General features: G+C 40.9%; 1 protein-coding gene across 4 annotated transcripts; it reads right to left on the bottom strand.

Annotated features, from left to right (window-relative positions):
* Positions 1–5,692: 5,692 nt before the first annotated feature.
* Positions 5,693–23,285, bottom strand: ptenb (phosphatase and tensin homolog B). 4 transcript variants are annotated; one of them, XM_029705040.1, is made up of 10 exons: positions 22,397–23,282; positions 19,751–19,835; positions 18,337–18,381; positions 17,540–17,583; positions 17,174–17,412; positions 16,438–16,579; positions 11,263–11,331; positions 10,684–10,850; positions 10,192–10,452; positions 5,693–9,840 (listed from the first exon to the last, which is right to left on the bottom strand). In XM_029705040.1, exons 1-10 carry the CDS (start codon positions 22,473–22,475, stop codon positions 9,655–9,657), a joined length of 1,317 nt encoding a protein of 438 aa, XP_029560900.1. In that variant the 5' UTR covers positions 22,476–23,282; the 3' UTR covers positions 5,693–9,654. The 4 variants fall into 4 exon arrangements, with proteins under 4 accessions (XP_029560900.1, XP_029560909.1, XP_029560918.1 ...); XM_029705049.1 differs by having other exon boundaries at positions 10,201–10,452; positions 22,397–23,222; XM_029705058.1 differs by lacking the exon at positions 11,263–11,331 and having other exon boundaries at positions 22,397–23,285.
* Between the last annotated feature and the right edge of the window lie 347 nt (positions 23,286–23,632).

Raw genomic sequence — 23,632 nt, 5'->3', positions numbered from 1 at the left:
ATGAACGGAGCAAAGTACAGAGAGATCCTTGATGAAAACCTGCCCCAGAGCACTCAGGACCTCAGACTGGGGTGAAGGTTCACCTTCCAACAGGACAACAAACCTAAGCACACAGCCAAGACAATGCAGGAGTGGCTTCGGGACAAGTCTCAATGTCCTTGAGTGGCCCAGCCAGAGCCAGGACTTGAACCCAATCAAACATCTCTGGAGACCTGAAAATAGCTGTGTAGCGACACTCCCCATCCAACCTGACAGAGCTTGAGATGATCTGCAGAGAAGAATGGGAGAAACTCCCCAAATACAGCTGTGCCAAGTTTGTAGCATCATACCCAAGAAGACTCAAGGCTGTAAGCGCTGCCAAAGGTGCTTCAACAAAGTACTGAGTAAAGGGTCTGAATATTTATGTAAATGTGATATTTCAGTTTATTTTTTATGAATTTGCAAAAATGTCAAAAAATACTTTTTGCTTTGTCATTATAGGGTATTGTATGTAGATGAGGGGGGAAAAAACTATTAAGTCCATTTTAGAATAAGGCTGTAACGTAATAAAATGTGGAAAAAGTCAAGCGGTCTGAATACTTTCCTGAATGCACTGTATATATCTTGCTGTATCTCTCCCGCTCTCTCTCTAAGCCTGTGGAGGGGAAGGCTGGATGCTGGATCGAGCTAGGCGTGTGGGAGTGAGTTATGTCACAGGCCTCTCAGGGAGTTTCCCTAGTGGTGGTGCTGCCGCTGCTGTGTTTGGTTAGGTAACTCAGCCGAGCCTCACTCAGTCACAGCCTCACAAAACAAACATGCCTGACTGCACCGGCAGCAGGTTGGCATTTATTGGGATGAATCATGCACTGGAGGCAGCTCTGCAGAGTGGTCACTAGCTTGCAACAGCACCAAAGTCATCAAATCAGATATTAAACATAACATTGACCACACTGCTAACCCTAACCTGCCAGTTAGCACATAACGTTCTGAGAAACATATGTTTTTTAGCGCTAGGTGAGTGCGTGATTTTCCTATGGTTATTTTGCGTACAACCTTTCCACAACTTTCTGTGAATGTTGCAGGATAGTTGCTTGGCTTTGGAAAATTCTCAGTGCTTTTAAGGAAGTTGACTAAATATTTTTTCTTGGCATTTCATTACTTTGACAGAACATTTCCTAAAAGTTCAAACATAGTTACATTTAATTTACATTTTGGTAATGTTCTAGGAACGTTCTCCATCTGGTTTGACGACGCAATCGCAATCACACTGCACACCTCCCTAACCCATCTGGACAAGAGGGATACCTATGTAAGAATGCTGTACATCAACTACAGCTCAGCATTTAACACCATAGTACCCTCCAAACTCGTCATTAAGCTCGAGACCCTGGGTCTCGACCCCGCCCTGTGCAACTGGGTCCTGGACTTCCTGACGGGCTGCCCCCAGGTGGCGAGGGTAGGAAACAACATCTCCACCACGCTGATCCTCAACACTGGGGCCCCACAAGGGTGCATTCTCAGCCCTCTCCTGTACTCCCTGGTCACCCATGACTGCGTGGCCATGCACGCCTCCAACTCAATCATCAAGTTTGCAGACGACACTACAGTGGTAGGCTTGATTACCAACACTCACAAACTTATACAGATGCACAATCGAGAGCATCCTGTCGGGCTGTATCACTGCCTGGTACGGCAACTGCTCCGCCCACAACTGTAAGGCTCTCCAGAGGGTAGTGAGGTCTGCACAACGCATCACCGGGGCAAACTACCTGCCCTCCAGGACACCTACACCACCCGATGTCACAGGAAGGCCAAAAAGATCATCAAGGACAACAACCACCCGAGCCACTGCCTGTTCACCCCGCTATCATCCAGAAGGCGAGGTCAGTACAGGTGCATCAAAGCTGGGCCTGAGAGACTGAAAAACAGCTTCTATCTCAAGGCCATCAGACTGTTAAACAGCCATCACTAACATTGAGTGGCTGCTGCCAACATACTGACTCAAATCTCTAGCTACTTTAATAATAAAAAATTGGATGTAATAAATGTATCACTAGCCACTTTAAACAATGTCACTTTATATAATGTTTACATACCCTACATTACTCATCTCATATGTATATACTGTACTCTATACCATCTATTGCATCTTGCCTATGCCGTTCGGCCATCGCTCATCCATATATTTTTATGTACATATTCTTATTCATTCCTTTACACTTGTGTGTATAAGGTAGTTGTTGTGAAATTGTTAGATTACTTGTTAGATATTACTGCATGGTCGGAACTAGAAGCACAAGCATTTCGCTACACTCGCATTTACATCTGCTAACCATGTGTATGTGATAAATAAAATTTGATTTGATTTTGACATGGGAACATTCTCAAAGTTCAGAGACCATTAAGAAACAACATTCTTCTGTGCGAATTTGAGTACTTCAGCATAACGTTTCCTACAGGTTTCCTCATGATTCTATTTAAATTGATGTTCTTATTGTTCAGAAAATTGTAAAACTTTCCATAAAAAAACAGAACTTTAGTAACGTTCAGAGAACATTCCAGTAATGTTATTTAAAAACATATACATTCCGTTCTCAGCGTCAACAAAACTCCCTCTATCCTCTCTTGTGGAGTGTGTTGGCAATGCCCACTAATTGGCCACACGTGATCTTAATGAGTGATTGTTTCCTTTGAAATGGAGTCTGTTTGAATAGACTAAAATGAACAGCTTTGTATGAGTAAAAAATACATGGCATGGTAACTCCATCCTGATGGCGCAGTGGACTAATTCTATGAATAAAGAACAGAAGATCATAGGTTCAAACCTCACTGATACTGTGTCTCAATAAAAAAGAACTGTGTTTGCATGATTAATGTTTAAGGAAATGAAATTCCATGTGTCCTATCTGTGCTTTGAGTTCAAGAAAGTTTACCCAAAATAAGCTTGCAGTGTTTTCAAGTCTTATTGAAACATTCAGTTGACATTTTAAGGAAGTTATTAAAAAACCTCAAAGTAACCTATAATTTCTCCCAGGACAACTAAAGGAACCAGAATAAAACGTTCTTAGAACCCCCCTGCAACCTACAAATAAACGTTCACCAAACAGACTAAATGTTTCTTCTGTTCTCAGAAGTCAGGAAACATATGGCTTTGTTCCCACAAATTGAAACCAAAAACACATGTTCCCACAACTTCCAAGGAACCAAATGTGTTAGCTGGGCTTAAAATACAACCAAAAAGCGAATGTATATTTTCATACATTTTACGATATAGACAATTTTGACTTTGCAGCTGGCTCATATAGACGAAATCACTCACTTCTGCCTCCAGGACAAGATTCATGACAATAAATGTCAGTTATGTCACAGGCCTCTCAGGGTGTTTCCCAAGTGGTGCTGCTGCTGCTGTGCTTAGTTGGGTGACTCAGCCTCAGTCAGTCACAGCCTCACAAAACAAACATGCCTGACTGAACCGGTAAGCAAGCAGGCCACTCTTTATTCATCAGATGTATCTGACTGAGGCTGCAGAGCAGAAAAACCAACCCCCCACAAAACCCATATAGACACCCTTCTCTGTTTGAACTTTGGAGGAGACCATAGACAGGGGAGACAACATTACCAGCCAGATTCCATGGAGGGTTAGGTTAATTGAAAGCTAATGTGCCGTGACATGGGGACGTGTGTGCTGCAGTAGACGTGCGGTTGTCCCTGTGTACCAGTCAGTGGAGGCTGGCTCATAATAATGGCTAGAACGGAGTAAATGGAATGGCATCAAACACATGGAAACCATGTGTTGATGTGTTTGATACCATTCCACTCCAGCCAATACCACGAACCCGTCCTCCCTAATTAAGGGTCCACCAACCTCCTGTGGTACTAGTGGCTTCCATTTGTCTTTCCCTCAGCCAATGAGGATCCTTTGATCCTCCTCAGACAAATGATGGTTATCAAAGGGCAACATGAGGGTGACGGAGGGTGTCTCGGGCAGTCGCCTGAAACCCAGACAAGACAGACAGACACTGTCTGTGACTACTGCTGTGACTTTAGAAGCGTTGTGGGGACAAAACGTCAGGCCTGGATCCTTTTTACGAGCTCCAGTCATATATTGTGGTTGTACGCACCATTCACTGGAATCAATTCAAGTTGAGGAGGTCCTTTTGTCTCGTTATTCTTTCTCAGTCTAAACCTGTAAGAAAGGACTGACTGAAGGATGTTTGACCGTTTGTCACAGAGATAGTGAGGGACCCAATTTTCAGTCTCAGGTCATCCATGTAAGACATGTTGAGCTCACCAGACCTATTATCAGGTCCTGTGTATACTCAAACCAACAGACATTAATACACAATCTACTGCCAATACTTCATTTACATTCTGTCCATATGGATTGTAAAGACATATCTGATGATAGCAGTTGTCAAATCACAGAAGAGTCGCTTTGAATATAACCACAGAAGCAAAAACCCATAACTCACACGGATATCAATCATTGGTTGCTACCACCCTTGAAACCATTTCTAAAACGCTTTGGGGAGAAGGCAACAAGGAAACGGGAACCAACAAGCTGAAATGGTGCAGTTGAATTGAGGGGCGCCGCATAGGGAATTTGATTATCAACAGGCTAGAGAGATATTAATGAGCACGAGACTGAGAGGCATGCCTCAATGTTCAATTCTCGCTTCTCCTTTTTCATCCGCTGAAAATATCAGCTTCCGCCGGGGCTCTGGTGGTGTTTTGTAACGACAAACAACGTAGAGCAGTCGGTTATACGGGAGGGGATAGGGAACGTTCATCTAGGACTAACTGTCCTCTGTATCAATGTCATTTTAACATCATTGGGGGGTTTATGTACACGATAGCAGGCAGCACACACTTCTTCACATACTTAGTATTGACAATTCCTGTTTCTATGGAAATGTCACAAAGAACAATTCCATTAAATATGTCTTTCCTATCATTTCAAAAGGCCAGGCCACGTGAATTGCTGTTTTATTGTGGGCAAAACACATTCCAATTGTTGCCTGCCACATCCTAGAACAACGAAGGCAGTAGAGATAGAAAATGGTGATCCCTTCACACTGGCAATAGGAACACTGGATAGTATTAGCAGACAATGAAGAGAACACCTTAGTTTCCTGTGTTAATAAAAGAATCAGTGAAGGACATTTGATGCACAGATCCCTAAGTAATGAATACGCTCAATAGCACAGCACTGCCCTTGAAAGTATCATCTTGTCATCTGATCATAGTCACACTGAACGGCAATGGCACCATTATTTTCGGATAACACGGCTTAATGTTTCCAAAACAGAGGTCAGTCAAATGTACAGGGCTTGTAGTCAGTGTATACAACCACTTCATTATCCCACTCATAGGTCGCCTAAGCGAGACCGTTGAAATGATTTTCTCAAACTTCTGGCATCTTAAAAGCAAGCTATTTACACACAGCAGAAACATTTCCCGCGTGGAGAAAACCATAATGACCTAGAGGCTTTGCACACCAGCTCACACTCACAGGGTCATCCCGATTCAACCCTCTTTTCCATAGCTAGCACTGTTCATGATCTAGTTTAACTTGAAATCAGAAAGCATTTACTATACATCAAATATATTACATGAAGAATTCTCGTTCTACTGGTCAGCGTCATCTTCATCGTAAAATATGAAGGTCGATCACAAATCAGGTATCTCACAGAGAGACAAGAATGAGACTTGATTGGATTTATGTGAAGTTTATAACACTAAGATAAAGGGCAGTTTACACATACAATAACAAACAGACATCTAATTTGTATGAGCATAATTATAACCTGTACAAGTCTTTCTATTTTACATCGTGGGTTGTGTATTCTCAGTGCATAGCATTACACACAGAGCAACTGTTGCACAGCACAATAGTATCCGAACAGGCTGAAATGGAATAAGGCTGTTGTTTTTTTTTTAAGATTGAAAATAGAATGAGTTATAGCCAACATACCTCTGCACAAAAATAATCCCAGGGAGAAAAAACCCAAACAAAACAATGGAGTGGCGGGAGGGAGGTAGCCCCGCCCACTTCTGCAGGTAACACCTCTTGATTTATTGCACTCCTTCCATCTGCATGCATGGCATGTTCTAGAACAGTATTTAATAAGATTTCTTTTTTTTTTTCTTCCCTCAACTGTAAATGAGAGGCAATGTGTGGCAACCACAGGCATCATTATAACATATTGCACAAATCAGCTAAAAACTAGTGACATGAAACTTAACCTACACACTGGCACCTTTAAAATTATTTTACTTTGTTTTTAAGCTGAACCTTGTGTATGCTGCCTGTGAACTCCACAAGTTTTAGCCCATGCCAAAAGGTTCCTGTATGTTTCCCTAGGAATTTGTACTTTAAGGTACTGTGGTAACATGTTTTGAGAATCAGGGCCACAGATGTCTAGGGGATGGGATGGCCTGTGGCCTTAAATCCAGCACCAACCCAAAATCAACATGTGAAAATTGCATGTTTCTATGTTTTGCAGCTAAAAAAGAGGACGATAAGTGTTTCCAATGACATCAGTGTGCATCGTGTGACTAACCAATTATGAGTAGGCATTGCCTACTAATTAGTTGATGTCATTGGAAACACTCATCTTCCTCTAAGCTTTCCAATGACAACCAATTAGTAGACAAAGCCTACTCATAATTGGTTAAAAAAAAATAATCACACGATGCACACCGATGTTGTCATTAGAAAAACACTTAATCGGCGTCTTTTAATTTTTTTACTACTAAACATAGAAGCGATTCACATGTGTTGATGTTGGGGTGGTGCTGGAGATGAATATGAAGCTGAAACATTGAGAAATGTCTCTTAAACATAAGCTCCTTAATAGTGAGGCCATTGAATAGATTCATACGTTTAAGCTGCTGAACATCCAGAATAGTAAGCAAATGGATCCAGATAGTAAATATTTTTTTGCCCGATAGTTTACCTGCAGAGAGTCTTTACCAGAAAACACGAATACCGTCAAATAGTTAATTCAATTTTTTTTCTCCAAATTTTTATTTATTTTCTTTAAAAAAATAATAAAAAAAGGGTCAGGACATTTTCAGTCAAAGTAACAAATTGTTGTTTCTATGGGGGATGCATGAATACAAGATTAAGGTACACCTAGCCATTTTATTCCACCGTCCTTCACTGATCACAAGGCTTTTGATTACTAAAGGGGAGCAACCGTAGGGGGGGGGGACTGTGAATCACTGACTGAGACCCTGCAAAACCCTGTAACAGTGCAAAAGTCTATTGCTCTATTAATAGTAGCTTAAAATAAGTACTTTAAACTATCAAGTCAGTGCTTGGGCAGAATGGTAGATTTCAAAGCAATAGCAGAGTAAGCTTTGTCAACTTCAAGTAAGGCAAAGAATATCTCCCATAGGCCCCACCTTAAAGAACAAAGAAAAAAAAACAAACAAAAAGAAATAATTATCAAGCTTACTTTTGGCAGGTTTTCAGTGATGTCATAAAATGTAAACAAAAAAAAGAGAATTCTAGATGAAGTGTTCCTGGGTTGACTAGGGTACACTTTACGATGAAGAAAAACAGACAAAAGAAACAGACATCTAGGGAAAGTAGTCTAAAAACAAGGCGAGATGAAACGGCATGTGCGATGGATTGTTGAAAAGAGGGAAGCCTTAATGTCAAGAGTACAGGAAAAGGCAGCTTACATCACTACCCTCAGTGCAGATTCCTGGGTCTGGCCCGTGGCATGCCACAGGCCAGGTGTTACAAAAAATTTGGCATGCTGAAAATAAATGATACATATTTAAATATTCGCATATATAGGGCTCTTTATATTTCATAAGCAAGCACAAGACTTTGTAAAATCTGTAGCTGCGCTAATTTCATTCCCCAATGGAATGAAACCTGTTTTTGAAAAGGAGAAGAACGGAAAAACGCAACGAAAAGGGAAATAACCCCAACCAGTTAGGGACAGCAACTGCAGAAAAATGCACGTGGTTGTGCACATTAAAAAGTTCTCACACAGAAGTAGTGTACGCCACTGAAGCTACTTGCACCATAGGATAGGTACAGATTCTTGGATCCGTTGTTGTTGAATCGTAAGCATGCAGCTTGGCAGTTTAAGCACCTTTTGTTGGGATGTACAAGTGATCCGGATCTCATTGGACCAAATACGATAAGGCTGCAAAACAAGTCATTCAAGGAGTAAAAGATCTGATGTCTCAAGAGGGAAAAAAAACTACCTAAAAAGCACCTAAGTTCACATATTATCCACTCCTGGGTTGATCAAAACCTGCATTAAACGCCCCTGGATCGGTTCACAGACAAAGCTTTACATTCAATCCCACTCTGTCGCCTCGGTCTCTTACCAAGCGTCACCTCTATTGGCCTTACTGAACGTGTCAAGACTAGGTCAGCGTCACCACTTCTGGTGCGTCCATGCACATACTAAGATGACAAAAAGTGCAGTTTGTCAAAAAACTTTCTAGAGACTGAGGGGACACCGACCCAGACGCACTAATGCAGGTTTGGATACATGCTGTAGTACGGCATGTCATAAGGTACACATTTGGAACAGATTACCCCTCTATAAGCACATTACACACCGAAAATGAATTCAAAACATGATACCATTGTCCTCTGTGATGATCGCCAAAACTGTATCCGGTTACTGTTAAAAGGGGGGTGGGGGGGGGGGGGGGGGGGGGGGGGGACGCCATGTACTGTATCATAAAACACAAGGCCATTCTAAATGGCTTGCCAAAAGACTGAAGTTATACCTGCAGATACCATGAAAATAAAGGATGCCATTTTAGACCTCCTGGCTAAATAAAATCAGCTTTAGAAATCTATTTTTTTGTTGTTGAAAAACATGGTATACAATTTATTAAACAACGATTCCAATAACATGCACACCGTTTGTCGTTTAACTATAGTGTTCACGTTATTGCAACACTGGCTTCCCTGCCGTTTTGTGTTCTATTTACCTTAACATAAAAACATCAACAATACATGGGACACTGGGTTTCTGCATACCTTGAACAGACATGATAGAAGGCATGGACATTGGTTAGATGTCATGTAGCTTAATAATTATAATAATAATCACAATAATAATCATAAGTCGACGGGAGAAATTCTAACATGCAGTTTACACTGCACAAACTCATGTGAGACCACCTGCAAAAAGCACAAGAAGCATTCACAGTAGACAGGATGGAAGGGGTGGTATGTGGGGTGGTAGGGGCATGGTGGAGGGCAATGAATGAAGTGGGAGAAAGTGACAGAAGCACTGGCCTTGGTTTCCACAGGAGATGGAGCAGTGAAATTTATGATTTCCAATAAGCCTTTCCAATACCGGATCTCACATCTCCTGACATAGGAAATCTTCTTCTATAGTCTTTGACACAAAAAGGTATAACACTACAGCTACTGAACCTTTTCCCACTCAACAACGGTGTCAATACTTTCCGGATGAACGAGCGGGGGAGGGGCTAAACATTTCAAAAGAACAAAGAAAACTTGGTCAGGATTGTTCCTAAAATTGGTGGCATATTCCATGACGCAAATGTCCTGCTGCTGTAGGTTGGTGGGGAAAAAGGTACTTGCTTTTCAGTTTATATTCAAGTTCCTTTTTTCCCCTCTGAAAAGGTATTTTTATTTTATTTTTTTTACTTCCCATAAAAATCTCACACTTTCGTTATTTGCGTGTGTTGATCTTCGTCAAACGGTTCGTTCTCCGGGTCAGAGTCTGTGGTGTCAGAGTATCGGTAATGGTCCGCCTCGTTGTCACTAACGTCTGGCGTTAGCGAGGTGGAAGTGCTGGCCTCAGAGTTGAAGATGTCCTCCACGGTCTTGGTAAAGTACAGCTTCACCTGGAGTTCCAGAGAAAACGTTATTATCCACATACTGAAACACGGCAATGGAACTATACAAAGGGGAAAGTACATTTCATCTGAGCGAAGCGGTGAGAGCATTCGGATAATCCATCTGTAGATGCTCTACAGATAGTATGACCATCTGTTGATAAGCACCTGCTTGTTGATATTACAGTTAGGTTTAGAATAAAGGTTAGGGTTAGTAGATAGATGCTCTAGACTATAGATGGACTATTCAAATAAAGTGATACCGCGCATTCATCTTGGCACAAAACAGTCAAATATTTCCCCAAACATTCATAGAAGGTATTTTTCCCCAACCCCCCAATCAAAGAAAGTCTCATTCACCTGACTGACCTTGAAGTTGGGGGAGAAGTATCGGTTTGCTTTATCCTTGTTGGCCTTGTCCAGGTCGTTCTTCGTCAGTGAGAGGATCAGGTAATCCTTGTCGATGTCCCCCGTTCCTCCTGTTTGGATTCCTGCCTGCTCCTTTGGTAACGTCGCCGTTGGTAACGTCTCTGTTGGTAACGTCCCGTTCTCAACCTTCTCAAAGTTCTCCTCTGGTCCAGGGACGAAGAAGGTATTCACCCAAAAGTGAAACATCTTGTCCTGATGGAAAAATACATGGGGGGGGGGGGGGGGGGGTGAATAAAAGGCTAACTTAAGAACTCAGTTACAAAAGCAGTTACATCTCAACCTCGACACAAAATGTAGGCTATACTCCAATCAGAACTTGTGTGTTTTTAAGTTAAATCTCGCCCTCCCTCATAGTGAATCAGAATAGTCTACAAAACCTTATTTAACGTGCATATAAAAATCAAGAACCACAAGGCCCCTTACCTTCTTCATCATTTTATTCTGTTTGTGGAAGAACTCCACCTTGATGTCTCCGCACACGGGCAGCGGCTGGGGGAACTCGAAGAACACGTACTTCTCCTCCTTCCGCGTGTTCACCGGGTTGGACGTGTGGATCTTTACCTTGAGCTGGTACACCACAAACTGAGGATCTGTGGGTGAGCACAAGTTAACACCAGTCACTCTCCTGATGGGTGGAGAGACACAGTGACAACAACCAAGTACATATTATTTACATCTCGGTAAATTAGGAATGGAGGACAGAAAAGAAAAGGGACAGAATTACATAGGACCACTGCCAGGAATATTAATTATAGAAAAGACGGTTACAGTATCATGCTATAAAAGGGCCCTAAGAAGAGAAGAGTTGACCAAAACCAAGCTCATTTGAGGGAGTACTTCTGGTCTAGGATCAGTCCACTGAGATGGAAGGGGAGAATTGATAGTTACCTTAGGAAGTTTAACACCAACATAATCTACAACCTAGTTCAACACCACCTTCATCTACAACAACCTCCTAGTCAACAGGTAAACATTGGATGAAAAGCTGATCATTATTATTACCCCAGTGCCAATTCCCTTTCCTGAAACCATGTGGAATCTGCTCGCTCTTGTTTTTAACGGAAGTGTCCCCTTAGAAAGAGAAAAGGAGATTAACACAGAGTCCTGCAGCAGCCCTGCCTGGGCTTGGGTAGAGCTGGGTTATCAAGGCTATGTGCAAACACACTGTAGCATATACATGTTTACAACCATTCATAAACAGATTCTAACTTACCATTTCAACATGCGGACAGCAACTTCCCGTTGTCAAGTTATTAGGACCTTAACCAGTATAACAATTAAGGAACGGCCCTTTATGCAATCATAATATTTATAGTAATGCATTTCCTAACATACAGGCCTTAATAAGCATCAACTAACATTTTCCTTAAAAAAAAAAGAAAACCGACAGAAAACAATTTTTGTCATCTACTAATAATCATTTTATGAGGGGCAGGGGATTTGGCGTTGAAATTAAAACCACTTCAATACTTTGTGTGTTGTGCAATGGGAACACACCACATAGGGTAAAATAACAGGGATTGACATTAAAGCCTGAAAGGCACTTGCCAAATCGGCAAGTCAGGAGTATTTTTTGGTTGCCCGAAAATGTAAATTATCCATTTACAAGCAGAAGTACCATATATTTCCTTCCTAGCACCTACACATAAGAGAGGAATCAGGAAAGACCAGTACTGGATTTTTTGTATTTTGCTTATTATCAGTTTTTTTTTTTTTAAATCTCAGCGCAGGCTCTACTTCCCAGACTGCCATAAATTGTCCATCTTTCACTTAAACAATGGGACGGAAACAGAAAGATGAGCTTTAAGCTACTGGTATTCTTTGCAGGTTGGATGTTTTCACTTGTTTTTTTTAAATCACCTGCCCAATAGGCCAACCTCAGAACGCTGCTCAGTTCACTTGCCCCAGGCAATAGGTCAACCGACAGAAATATGGATTAATGAAGTGAAGAGGTTAAATTTCAGACACAGCTGACAAGACACCCACGTGCACATGGCTGTTGTATTGTAAATCTGGTGGTGGTGGAGTGGTGGCCTGCGGGGAACACACTGAACGTGTTTGGTAAGGTGTTATGAAATGCAATGCATTATTTTAAACTGTATGTAATGGTCTTATGTTGCTGGACCCCAGGAAAAGTAGCGTCTGCCTTGGCAGCAGCTAATGGAGATCCATAATAAATAAAAATACAAAAGAGCAGCCACTGATGACAATCAGAGTCGGGGGTTATAGCACAGCAGGGCTTGAAACTGCCAGGGACCTCGCAATACGATAATATCACGACTCTTAGGTGCTGACACGAGTTGTATTGCGATTGTCACGGTTCTATATGTATTGGGACTCGATACTGCGATTTGATGTTCCAAACATATTGCTCACTATATCTCTGCTGCAGAGTGATGAGACCATGAGAAAATGTGTTTTGATAAGTGGTAATAAAAGTGCTGAAAACATGTTGGCTCACTATTTAAAAAGAAGATGGAGAACAAGCCATAGGATAAAAAAAAAAACCTGACTTTTGGCCAGTGTTTGCCCTGTATTTATTTAGCAGCGGAGGGCCGCTGATGCTAAATCGTTGCCTTCACTCCAAAAAAATATGGTAAAACGTTCAATATAAACTTAGACGACTAAAAGCCAGATATAAAGTACCTGGAAAAGATAATGTAGCTATATATTTTAAAATCAGATAATCTTTAAGAACCACCAAAATAAAAATATACAGTTAGGGAAAATCTCAAATTCTGAAAATGTCATGGCGTGGGGCCCCCATTGATTTTAATATATATATATATATATATATATACACACACGACTCACTCAGTTAGCATAACATGGCAAAATGTGTAGAATCTGTGGCCAAGTGGAGGGCCTCTAAAATGTTGGGTCGGAGACCGCGCCATTGGCCATGCCAACTACCACCCCCCCACGCTAACTTTGCCACCGCTGCTGGAAGCAATTCTATGGGAAACACTTGTTGCCGCAGGTACAGCCAACTAGCGATAGCTAACAAAAAAGGTATAATTATTGGGGTCAAAGTATCAATATAATATACAATGAACAAAAATAAAACGATTTTACTGAGTTAGAGTTCATATGAGGAAACCAGTCAATTGAAATAAATGAATTAGCTCCTAATCTACGGATTTAACATGACTGGGCAGGGGCTCAGCCATGGGTGGGCCTGGAAGACCCACCCACAAAGGAGCCAGGCCAAGCCAATGATAATGAGTTTGCACCCACAAAAGGGTTTTATTACAGACAGAAATACACCTCAGTTTCATCAGCTGTCCCAGTGGCTGGTCTCATTCTATCCCGCAGGTGAATAAGTCGGATGTGGAGGTCCTGGGCTGGTGTGGTTACACGTGGTTTGCGATTGTGAGGCCGGTTGGACGTACTGCCAAATTCTCTAAAACGATGTTGGCTTATGGTAGAGAAATTAACATTCAATTATCTGGCAACAGCTGTGGTGGACATTCCTGCAGTAAGCATGCCAATTGCACGTTCCCTCAACACCTGAGACATCTGCAGCATTGTGTTGTGAAACAAAACTGCACATTTTAGAGTGGCCTTATTGTCCACAGCACAAGGTGCACCTGTGTAATGATCATGCTGTTTAATCAGCTTCTTGATATGCCACACCTGTCAGGTGGATGGATTATCTTGGCAAAGGTAAAATGCTCACTAACAGGAATGTAAACTAATTTGTGCACAGCATTTGAGAGAAATAAGCTTTTTGTGTGTATCGAACATTTCTGGGATTTTTTATGATCCCATGAAAACATGGGACCAGCACTTTACATGTTGGATTTATATTTTTGTTGAGTATAATTACGAAATAATTTTGTGATATGTATTGTTTTTTACCCTCATCACTATTTGATAGGTCCATATAAGTCTTCTGGCAAGCCAGCGAGGTACAGTTAAAGTCGGAAGTTTACATACATTTACATTTAAGTCATTTAGCAGACGCTCTTATCCAGAGCGACTTACAAATTGGTGCATTCACCTTATGATATCCAGTGGAACAACCACTTTACAATAGTGCATCTACACCTTAACCAAATACATTTAAACTCAGTTTAACAAATTCTGACATTTAATCCTAGTAAAAATTCCCTGTCTTAGGTCAGTTAGGATCACCACTTTATTTTAAGAATGTGAAATGTCAGAATAATAGAGAGAATGATTAATTCAGCATTAATTTATTTTATCACATTCCCAGTGGATCAGACGTCTACATACACTCAATTAGTATTTGGTAGCATTGCCTTTAAATTCTTTAACTTGGGCCAAATGTTTTGGGTAGCCTTCAACAAGCTTCCCACAATAAGTTGGGTGAATTTTGGCCCATTCCTCCTTACAGAGCTGGTGTAACTGAGTCAGGTTTGTAGGCATCCTTGCTCACACACACTTTTTCAGTTCTGCCCACAAATTTTCTATAGGATTGAGGTCAGGGCTTTGTGATGGCCACTCCAATACCTTGACTTTGTTGTCCTTAAGCCATTTTGCCACAACTTTGGAAGTATGCTTGGGGTGATTGTCCATTTGGAAGACCAATTTGCAACCAAGCTTTAACTTCCTGACTGATGTCTTGAGATGTTGCTTCAATATATCCACATCATTTTCCTGCCTCATGATGCCATTTATTTTGTGAAGTGCACCAGTCCCTCCTGCAGCAAAGCACCCCCACAACATGATTCTGCCACCCCCGTGCTTCACAGTTGGGATGGTGTTCTTCGGCTTGCAAGCCTCCCCCTTTTTCCTCCAAACATAACAATGGTCATTATGGCCAAACAGTTCTATTTTTGTTTCATCAGACCAGAGGAAATTTCTCCAAAAAGTACAATCTTTGTCCCCATGTGCAGTTGCAAACCGTAGTCTGGCTTTTTTTATGGCGGTTTTGGAGCAGTGGCTTCTTCCTTGCTGAGCGGCCTTGTGCCCGTTTCCTCCAGCATCTTCACAAGGTCCTTTGCTGTTGTTCTGGGATTGATTTGCACTTTTCGCACCAAAGTACGTTCATCTCTAGGAGACAGAACGCGTCTCCTTCTTGAGCGGTATGACGGCTGCGTGGTCCCATGGTGTTTATACTTGCATGCTATTGTTTGTACAGATGAATGTGGTACCTTCAGGCATTTGGAAATTGCTCCCAAGGATGAACCAGACTTGTGGAGGTCTACAAAATATTCTGAGGTCTTGGCTGATTTCTTTTGATTTTCCCATGATGTCAATCAAAGAGGCACTGAGTTTGAAGGTAGGCCTTGAAATACATCCACAGGGACACCTCCAATTGACTCAAATGATGTCAATTAGCCTATCAGAAGCTTATAAAGCCATGACATCATTTGCTGGAATTTTCCAAGCTGTTTAAAGGCACAGTCAATTTAGTGTATGTAAACTTCTGACCCACAGGAATTGTGATACAGTGCATTATAAGTGAAATAATCTGTCTGTAAACAATTGTTGGAAAAATGACTTGTGTCATGCACAAAGTAGATGTCCTAACCGACTTGCCAAAACTACAATTTGTTAACAAGAAATTTGTGGAGTGGTTGAAAAGCGAGTTTTAATTACTCCAATCTAAGTGTATGTAAACTTCCGACTTCAACTGTATATGCTGCCTTCAAACAACTGGGAACTCTGAAATCTCCGTGTGTTCATGACAACTGGGAACTCGGGTGAAGAAAAAAAAAAAAAAGAAAAAAAAAAAAAGAGCTCAGACTGGGAAAAATCTTTTTGAGCAGTCTTCGGAAACTTTCTAGAGCTCCGACTTTCTGACCTGAAGATCACGGACGTCATGATTTGACCTTGTCCGCCCCCCCACGTTCCCAGCTGTCTTGAACGCACGAATAAACCCCTTATTCTCTGATTATACAGCCAAGTCAAATGACCAGTGAGCCAAGCAAAATAATAGCAGGGAAACCACATCATTTTGACGAGCATAACCATCATTACAAAACGGTACGGTCCACTGTGGTTAATGTCAGCTTTGCATGGAGAAAAAGGCAAAAGAACATGCAACATCAAGAAGCAAAGCTGTGCAGAGCAAAGCAGAGGACAGAGGCAGGACAATGAACTGAAGCTCACATTGTGAACGTGTGAAAGCCAGTAGCACACAAGCCCAAGGTCAGGAGAATACAGGAAAGAAACAGGATTGAGACCAATGACAAGGAAATCACTTACGACACGTTCCGCCACTGAACATGGGCACTGTCTCGAACACCATCTTGTGGAAGAGCAGAGCCACTGGTTTGTAATCCAGCTGGTTCTTCAGAAGGTGGCTATAGTAATAGACATAGCGCCTCTGGCTGGGGATTGTCACTCCCTGAATGGGAAGAGAGAAACACTTAGAGAAACTCAAGTTTTTTTTCCTTCGTCTGTAAAAAGGATTTTTACAATTTGAAATATCAAATGGTGACAAGCCTTTATAGGAGTCTCAAAAATGTTCAAGTTAGGAAGATAAGCCTTAACTCAAGCAACTATTCATAATGTATCCTTCAATTAAGACAATGATTAGAGATATACTAGGATCAACCACAACGACCAGGCCTATGTTGTGGAGTTGACGACTATCATCATAATCATCATCATCATCATCATCATCCATTTAACCCTTTTGTTACCAGCGAGGTACGTTGAAAAAGGCCTGGGGAGGAGTTAGAGGGTTGAATGATCCAACTGGAAAATGGGGATGATCCGCTTCCAAGACAGTATGGCTGCGTTTACACATGCAGCCCAATTCTGATATTTTTCCCACTGAATAATTGGTCTGTTGACCAATCATGTCAGATCTTTTCACATCAGATCTTTTTCAGAGCTGGTCTGATTGGTCAAAAGACCATTTAGAGAACAAATATCATAATTGGGCTGCCTGTGTAAACGCAGCCTTAGAGGGCCAGACTGGAACAATAAAATGTACCTTCTTATCTCTGGTCCTGACTTCTCCATAGAAGTCCAGAGCTTCTTGTGCTTTGAGGAACTTTCCCCGGTGTAACAGGTATGCACAGATCATGACACCCGTACGTCCCTTTCCAGCTTTACAGTGAATCGCCGCCACGTGATTGTCATCCTCACTTAACCACTGGTCAAGATCTTCGCAGAACGGTTTAATCAGCTCCAGCTGGGGCGGATTGTGATCCTCAAATGGATATTGTGCAACTGGAGAGAGACGGAGAGAGACTGAGCTCAGTTAGATAATGTCACACGTGGGTTTTTAGTGAAAGATTGATTCATTCAATGACAGCCTGAATGAAAGTGATGTTTTCACTGCAATGTAATGTCTCACCTCTGCAATTGAATTTGGCTGTGTCATAATGTCGCTCAGCGCACCTATAAAGGGACAAACAAAAACGTTGCTGTAGCAGTGGACTACAAACGGGAGCATTCTTTCATTTGTACAATCGATCTGTCAGCATACAGATTATTTCAACAACTGCAACCTCATGAATTCCACACAGATTCAGCCAACTGTTGAATAATATATCCATTGTGTTTACTGAGCTTTCTACTTCTCTCAATAGTTAAGATGATTGTTATCAATGAGAAACCTGTGGTCCTTAGTATCTTTGTAGTTCGCAGTCAGTCAGTCAGTCAACTAGGTAACGACTTCATACTGAGTGAGGAAAACATGGTTGTAAATTCCTTTTCCAGGGTAAAACTATACCAAATGGTTACCATATGATTGTTCTGAAACGTCATCACAATGCTTGGGCCTATCCACCAAGAACCACTGGGCCCTGTATTAAAAAAAATATCTGGATTTCGCCTATCCGATAGGATTTGACGCATAGAAATAGAATAGACAAATCCTTGCTTGAATGGGGACTCCCATTCTATTCACTCAATTTCTATGCATTTAATCCTATACGATAGGCGAAATCCAGATAGACAACTGGGCCCTGATGACTTAAGGCAAATAAGTGCTACTGTGGTTTACATTCTAAAACAGAAGGGCTTTTCCTCCTCCAGGGCTATATTCCACAGACATTTTCTGCATTACATCAGACAACTTTGCAGCACAGCAACCGCTGCTGACCATACTGCATATGCACAAGCAAAATAGACAGATACCAGGGTACTCACAGATTATAGATCTTGTAATGATTTTTGTGCTTAGAGTCCAGAAACCTGAGAGAGAGAAGAGGAGAATTACTTTTCCATCCAGAACACATTTTTAGCTAATTCTGATCCGACTTACCTTCCAACACTAAACGGCCCTCTAAATCACCATCTTAAAATTAGAGCATAATGACAGAATGGCACAGACAAGAGGGAAGACTGACGGCCTCTCAGACAAGCTAAATAATAGTGCTACAACATTGACTATCAGTAGGGTGTTGGTCGCTCAGGTTGGCTCACATATCTAAAAACAACAGCTTCTGGGAAATGAAAAAGGCTTTTTTTTCTGTTAACATTTCCAAAAGCCCACACCTATGAGTCTACATCCTCAAATTCATTTGTTATTTGTCACATGCGGCAAATACAACAGGTGTAGATCTTACTTACAAGCCCTTAACCAACAATGCAGTTAAAAAAATAAGAGTAAAGAAGATATTTACTAAATAAACTAAAAGTGAAAAAAAGTTACAATACCGAGTCAATGTGCGGGGATACAGGTTAGTCCGAGGTAATGGAGGTAAAATGTATACATGTAGGTAGGGGTAAAGTGACAATGCATAGATAATAAATAGCAAGAAGCTGTTAAGGAGCCTTTTAGACCTAAACTTAATGCTCCGGTACCTCTTGCGATATGGTAGCTGAAAGAACAGTCTATGACATGGGTGGCTGGAGTCTGACAATTTTTAGGGCCTGCGTAAATCGAAGGAAATTGATGCACAATAAAATAAGTAGGGTCAGGTTAAGTTCACAGTTGGCTTGCAGGTCACTCCTTTGGTTTCAGTTGACACATCAGGCAAGCCTCTGTAGCTGGCACAACAGCATGCATTTCAACCATTATACTCAGTCCGACCGCTGTCGCCCATATAATGATAAACAGTGAGAAAGGATCAGGGATTTTTCTGCCATACAAACCCTTGGGCAGGCCGCCTAAGTGTGTTTTTGGGAAAATAATTCCCAACTGTAAAACATTTATAATAATAATGATTATCATTATTTATTTTTTTGGGGGGGGAGGGGGGGGATATTTTCAGTGTAAACTTAAACCAGATAAAGTATGTAGAAAAAATAAATTGAACTATAACTTTAAATAAAATAATCTATGTAGAATCCCTGGAAATTAGCTTTTAAAATGCTAAAATATATCTCAGCTCCCTGGAAAATTCTGAGATTTGTTGGAAATCGGCTTACACTACGGGGCCCTCTAAAATGTTCAGCCTCACCAACTGCTCCCATTGGGTTTGGTTAAGGTAGTTAGGACAAGTTAACTACCTGCTGTTTTCATAGTTCACCTTTTCCCCCCATTCCTTTACATTCTAAGAAACCCCTTGTTTATTTTTGACAGGGACGTCGACATGCACATTTTAGGAGAAGTACTTACCGTACTACATCATCAATGTTGTTTCTGTAGACACCCTCAAGTCTTTCAGCAGGAAAGCCCATAGCAATTATGTTCGGATAAATATCTGAGCGCAGGAGTCAAGGAAACCAGGAGGTTGGCTGCTTAAAGGTCAGAGACTAAGGAAAGGAATTACACACACATAGGCCAATACAACAACCCACATACAATTGGTGTACAATACAAAAAAAAACAGCTCTTTGATATGCCCAAACATAGATGGCTTATATCATAGCTTACATCATACATGCATTGTTTATCACGACAGATCAATCACGGCAGAGAAGTATGGACAACAGGACAGAACCTGGGTAATATAGACCAGACCCCCCTCACCCATCATCATCACCTCTTCGACAGAAAAAGCATTACATCACTCACAACATCAATACAGATATAAACGAAGCTCAAGTTGCTCTAATTTGAGCATGCCTTTTCACTTGGGAAATATATCCATGCACAAAAATAAAATGTATTTAAGCATACAAAGACTCCCTATTTGGTCAAATAATTCATCAGAATTGGCTACTACTATATGAAATGCATACAAAACATGATCTCTAAATTATTCTTCCATGTTTACTGTTCATTTACTGAAACCCAGGCCGTCTTGTCACACACTTACGTATCCTGATAGTGTACTTTACATTTGAACTGGCATAAAATCACAATGACGTCATGCTCCAAAAGTACCCGAGACTACTGCAATGACAAATGCACTGGTCAGCATGAGCAGAGCCTCACGATGTAACTGTTCCTATCAAATAAATAAATCAATGGACTGAATGGGATCAATTCAATTTTCACAGAACATAGTTCTCTTGGTTGGACCAGGTCTCTCTTGAAAATGAGATGTTATCTCAATGAGACTAACCTAGAAAAAGGTTAAATAAAATAAGCTTGCCATTTTCCAGCAACACCATTTAGGAGAATAATCTTCATACTCGTAATAGCACAGTTAAGATCTGGTGGAGAGGCATTGTTGCCGATGTGAAATCTCATCACTATTTTAAAGCCAAACCCTAGAACTGGAGAGGAATCATTACATAACAGGAACAACCATGGCTACACTGCCTTCCCGAACACTGCCACAATGACCGACACAATGACTGGCACAATAGTTCTCTCACATCTAAATATGTTTGATGGAACAAGGTGATTTAGCTATAATCCCATGTTTCGCTCATACATTATCTAACTCAAAATACTTACGTTAGGCAAACCCAGTTCTGTTTTTTATTTGTATAAAATAAAATGCACAGCGCTTCCTGAGATCACTGAACCTCCATCAAAGGGTCATAGCCACAGCAAAGAGAAGTTTACCAATTGAAGTGCAAGACATGACAACTAAACATGCTAATATTGTACAACAGTACTAAGCCACACTTCCTCCCTCCAATTATGCTCATAACCTTTAACTGGCTTTTATCTCTGCATTCTACATGCACCTACACTTTCACCATTTGATTGCATACCTTGCAGGGTTAGGTGACGCATTTCAGACATGGCTAACTTCTGAACAGTAATTTTGATAATTCTCTTTTCCTGTCATTTGTCACTAAACACTATCCCCAACAATTGCTCAAATCAATACAAACATGCTGAGCTCATTAAGCTAGACGAAAAAAGTTAAAATATCTGAAGACGACCAAACCAATGATTATGTTCATTCAAGCACATTGAAAATTGGCACATTCCACTAACTAGATAGCGCTATTATAAATCGTATTAAGCTACCATTTCCTCTTACTCTGATAATGACTCAATGCTTTTAAGTATTTGTCTCGCTAGAAGGAGAAGGACTGATTGAGAATATAAAGTGAATCTAATCCATTATAGCTTGTTACATTATTATGTAGGCCAGAGGACCTTAATAATGCGTCGCAAAAAGGTTGATCTCTTTGTTCCCCATCCAGGGGAAGCTAACTATATATTAGTCAACTAACCGGTGACATTTTCAGTTGACATCAACCAAATAATGAAGACCTCAACTTATCAAGATCAATTTGCTAGACATAACGTTAACTGCCACTACATTAGCCAGCTACGTTATCCATGATGTTGAATCTCTCGTTCAGTCATCATGAAATGATGATGATTGACGTGCAAACTACTAGCTAGCGAAGCTAACGTTATGCAAGCTATGAGATTTATCTAGTTATCAAGACTGCGTTTAGTTTCACAGGTCACACACCGTTTTCAAATACTGTAGCAATTTGACAGAGTAGGTTAGCATAGAACCTGGTTGCTAATTGACCTAGCTAGGTAGTCAGCTAGTTGACCAACCAGTGACGAGTGAGCGAGCCAACCAACCAGACGTTCTGTCATTAGCTGCCTAGCTAGCTTTCACAGCTTGCTTGCTAACTCATATATATATATATATATATTTTTATTTTATTTTATTATTATTATTTATTTTTTTTGAATTAATGCTCACTGACTTCTGACTGACTAACTTTACTAACATTAGTTCACGTTAACTAGATAATCATCTTTTGTATTAAGGTTAAGTTAACAATCTAGGTATTATAGCTAGTTAGCAAGGTAACGTTAATAGAGACAGATGAACATAGTCATAGACATAAAAACTAGCCAGCTAATATTACGGCCATTCAACAAAAAGGATACAAGTCAAGTCCAAGTCAAACCCATCCTCCTGGTATCTCCTTTTGTTTCGGCTGACAATTTCCTTTATGATTGCAGCCATATCTGTCACAGGAGTCTTTAACGTTTTTATATTAATAGAAAGTATTGTTGTTGCCTTTGTATGAAATGCTGCCAATATTTCTCCCTCGCAATCCCGTTGGTGTCAAACGTTGACAGCTAACGTTAGCTAAGCTAGCCGTGCTAGCTAGAATAGCTTCTGCTGCTGCTGCTGGGTCATAAAGGAGGGCCTCTCTCCGTTCCACCACAGGCCCGGCTTCCCAGATCCCACAATTTGACACAAAATCCTCCAGATGAATAGGTGATTAATTATCCAGCCCTCGAACCGTTGTATTTTAAGAGCGTACCAAGTATCTGATTTCGCCAAAGGCGCCGTGATTATGCCAGAAAAGCGGAGAGAAATCTCCCCGACGTTCCTTGCCCAGAATAGTGACTGTGACACACACACTCGATCTCTGCACACACGTAGCTAGATATGGCTAGCGTATCTAGTTAGCATGTCAATTCTTCAACAACAAAAAAGGACTCATCCGACAAAACGATCCACGTCGTCGGAACTAAATATGACAGGAAAATTGACAGCCTCCACCTTAAACATAGCTAACAAATCTGTGTAATTGTATTACTCGCCCGCACTTCTTCCCTGACACGTCCCTTTCCCTACTGACTCGTTCCTCTCGCTGCTCTCGCAAACTTCCATCATGGCTTCCGTTCCAATTGAGAAAGGCTACGATTGGACATAATGTTATGCCGCAATGTCAAATAGTTCTTCAAAGACATCTATCCGGCGAAACGCGATTAGGACAACACGTAAAATAGTGCAGAATAAATTGACAAAGGAATACATTATATCATGAAATATGTATCTTTCATCGTATAATTGCATTTATAAGAAAATATTTTCGTCGGTGGCGGAAGGACATGGGGACTGAACAGGGAACTAGCTTCTCTATTATAGTCACGTGTTTCTATAATTAGGGAAGTTTCCAATATTTAATTTAGGATTCATGACATTGACATGTATATAATCAAATCAGAGAATTTGCGTTGTGTAAGTATATACACTCGGTGTGCCTGATGCATTTGATGTATCCAATTTAACCAAGTCATTTCCATCGTCTCATAGCATTGCATAAGCTAGATGCTCAAATTGCAGGTGTATTTTTTTAAATGTTACCTTTGTTTAAGTCACTTAATAAG

The sequence above is a fragment of the Salmo trutta genome, chromosome 2, assembly GCF_901001165.1.
Source record: "Salmo trutta chromosome 2, fSalTru1.1, whole genome shotgun sequence".
Classification (NCBI taxonomy): domain Eukaryota; kingdom Metazoa; phylum Chordata; class Actinopteri; order Salmoniformes; family Salmonidae; genus Salmo; species Salmo trutta.
The sequence above is the reverse complement of the archived record's forward strand: the minus strand, read 5'-3'. Positions and strand labels throughout refer to the sequence as shown.

Bases quoted from the DNA above. Each gene is read 5' to 3' on its own strand.
- ptenb (XM_029705040.1), bottom strand. From the start codon at position 22,475: ATGGCTGCAATCATAAAGGAAATTGTCAGCCGAAACAAAAGGAGATAC. The intron at 18,382-19,750 runs GTAAGTACTTCT...TCTCTCTCTCAG, and splicing joins AACATTGATGATGTAGTACG to GTTTCTGGACTCTAAGCACA. The intron at 10,453-10,683 runs GTAAGGGGCCTT...TTTTTCCATCAG, and splicing joins AGAATAAAATGATGAAGAAG to GACAAGATGTTTCACTTTTG.